Raw genomic sequence first — 2227 nt, 5'->3', positions numbered from 1 at the left:
CAAGAGCTAGTTCCAGGACAGGCTCCAAAGCTACAGAGAAACCCTATCTCAAAAAAAAAAAAAAAAGTATTTACATTTTCATATCCAGGTTTGAATTTTGCAATCTTTGTATCTCCCTGTTGGAATCTGTGTTCTGCAGCTTAGCCATCACTTTAAGCAAAGGCGATGTGGTAGTATCCAGTGTGACTGTGTTGCAGGTGGTATGCCGACCGCACACAGACGAAAGCCTGTGAAGGGTTTTCCTTATTTTCACAATACGTAGTGTACTTAGTTGCTTCTGCAAGACGGTCACTTATGTTTGTTTCCCTTTTTCTGAATACTCTCATTTTGAAATGTGAAACAGAAAAGCCTGCTCTTGCCCTAAAACCTGGCGCTCTACAAATTAGCCCCCAAGGAATTCACACACCTGAGTAGCAACTGAAAGGCAGACAGGGTTGGGAGGAGCCACTCGGGTCTCTCATCTTGCACTGAACAAGCACCCACTTTCAGTGTGACATCAAGTTCAGGGACTTTGAGCTTCTCTGCTCCACTGAGGGGTGGTGCCTTAACCCTTCTGGAGCCTCAAGTCTGGCCTGTAGGGATAAGAATCAGGTCACCTGGTGACTTAAAACAATTAGCCTCAATATCTCTCCTTCCTGGGACCCCAGAAGGCTTTAGGAAGCCTAACTGAGCTCAGATCCTGCTTCAGCAGATAGCTGCGTGACCTGAGGCAGGTTCTCTAACCTCTCCTGAGCAATGCATACCCTACACGGGTGTCACAAGGGCTAAAGGAAAGGGTAGCTGAGGTCATTCACCCATTCCTGCTGACACCCTAGGGACAAGCTCTCAGAGCCATTAAAAACTGAGGGCAGTGTGTGCTGTTACTACATTAAAGAGGTTCTTCTTCTGTTTGTTTGAGACAGGGTTTCTCTGTGTAGCCCTAGCTGTCCTGGAACTTGCTCTGTAGACCAGGTTGGCTTCAAACTCAGAGATCCACCTGCCTCTGCCTCTAAGTGCTGGGATTAAAGGAGTGTGCCTCCCCAGCCAGGTTCATTAAAAAGATTCTTGCTACAATGATGGTCAATCTCCTGCCTCTCTTTCAGGCCTCTGGTCAGACAAGCAGGCAAGCCCAGCCCTTCAGAAAAATTCGTGTAAGATGGCGCCAGGAAGCCGCAACCATTACATGATTTCAGAGCCCTCTTCATTCACAAGATCAAGCCCTCCTTCTTCAGCATTTCCCACATTCCTATGTATTGTTCTCTGGATTATTTTAGTGGGGGTGGGGTGGGAGCCATTTCTTTTCTTTACGCATTCATTTTGGCACAAAACAGGACCACACAATGTCTACAGGACCACAAGGGTGGCAGCTCTGTTGCTGCATGCACAGAATGGGGTAAAGAGCAGTGACACCAGAGCTAGCTGAATTCTCGGGGTTAGGGGACAATCAGCACCCACTTGCTCATCTACATTCCTTGTCTGCCCATCACACAGAAGAGGCTAAAGGTCAGAGATGGGGTCAGCCGGGTCTGTAGGTCAGGAGAGAACCCAAGCTGGAGGAACCTTTACCGGCTGGCTCAGGGAACTTGCCTCTGTACCTTGAACTCTTGTTGCTGGGCTATGCCTGTGTAGTGTGCAGGCTGTGTAGTGGTGTGGTTCTGTCTCAAACCACAAGGGAGTGAGCAGTGTCACCTGTGATCTGCTCAGTGCTGGCCATGAGCACAGATGTCACACAGCAAAGACAGGAGAACTGCCTTTATGCCCCTGAACATCAGAGCTCCTGGCAAGGGACAGTGAGACAGGCAGTCCTACCTAACTCCTACAAGTCTAGGGGTAGAGTCAGTCCTAGACAACAGCTCCCTCTGTTGCTAAAGACTACTGCTGTGAAATCCTGGGGAACTAAGATTCTTTCTGCCCCTGCACTGCAGAGGGTGAGGTTTGACAGAAACGAGTGGAGTATCTGAGCAGCTGTCGACATTTCTAAACATCAGGACTGGGATGTGCTTGTGGGGTCACAAGTATGTTTATACTTTATAAACACAGAATCCTTGGAGAGCATTCCTTAGCAGCCCTGGGATGTGCAGGTGAGGCAGGGTAGGCTTGCGGGAAGAGGCTGGCTGTCAAGACTGCTCTCCCAGTGTGAATTTCCTCTCACAGTATCATAGAAGCAACAGAGGCTATGGAATAAAAAAAAACCTGAAGGAACTAAGAGTCACCCGTGGTCTGATTCTTTCCCATGCATATATATGTA

At 48.4% G+C, this 2227-nt stretch overlaps 1 protein-coding gene across 1 annotated transcript in view; it reads left to right on the top strand.

Annotated features, from left to right (window-relative positions):
• Nucleotides 1-1778, top strand: part of Cd8a (CD8a molecule) — a 7080-nt gene extending 5302 nt beyond the window's left edge. The window contains exon 6 of the mRNA XM_005364763.3: nt 1083-1778. Within this exon, the coding sequence (XP_005364820.1) occupies nt 1083-1134 (52 nt within the window). The 3' untranslated portion in view covers nt 1135-1778. The remainder of the gene's footprint in view (nt 1-1082) is intronic.
• The last annotated feature ends 449 nt before the right edge of the window (nt 1779-2227 follow it).

Source organism: Microtus ochrogaster, assembly GCF_000317375.1.
Source record: "Microtus ochrogaster isolate Prairie Vole_2 chromosome 14 unlocalized genomic scaffold, MicOch1.0 chr14_random_3, whole genome shotgun sequence".
NCBI lineage: Eukaryota > Metazoa > Chordata > Mammalia > Rodentia > Cricetidae > Microtus > Microtus ochrogaster.
This window is presented reverse-complemented; position numbering and strand designations above follow the sequence as displayed.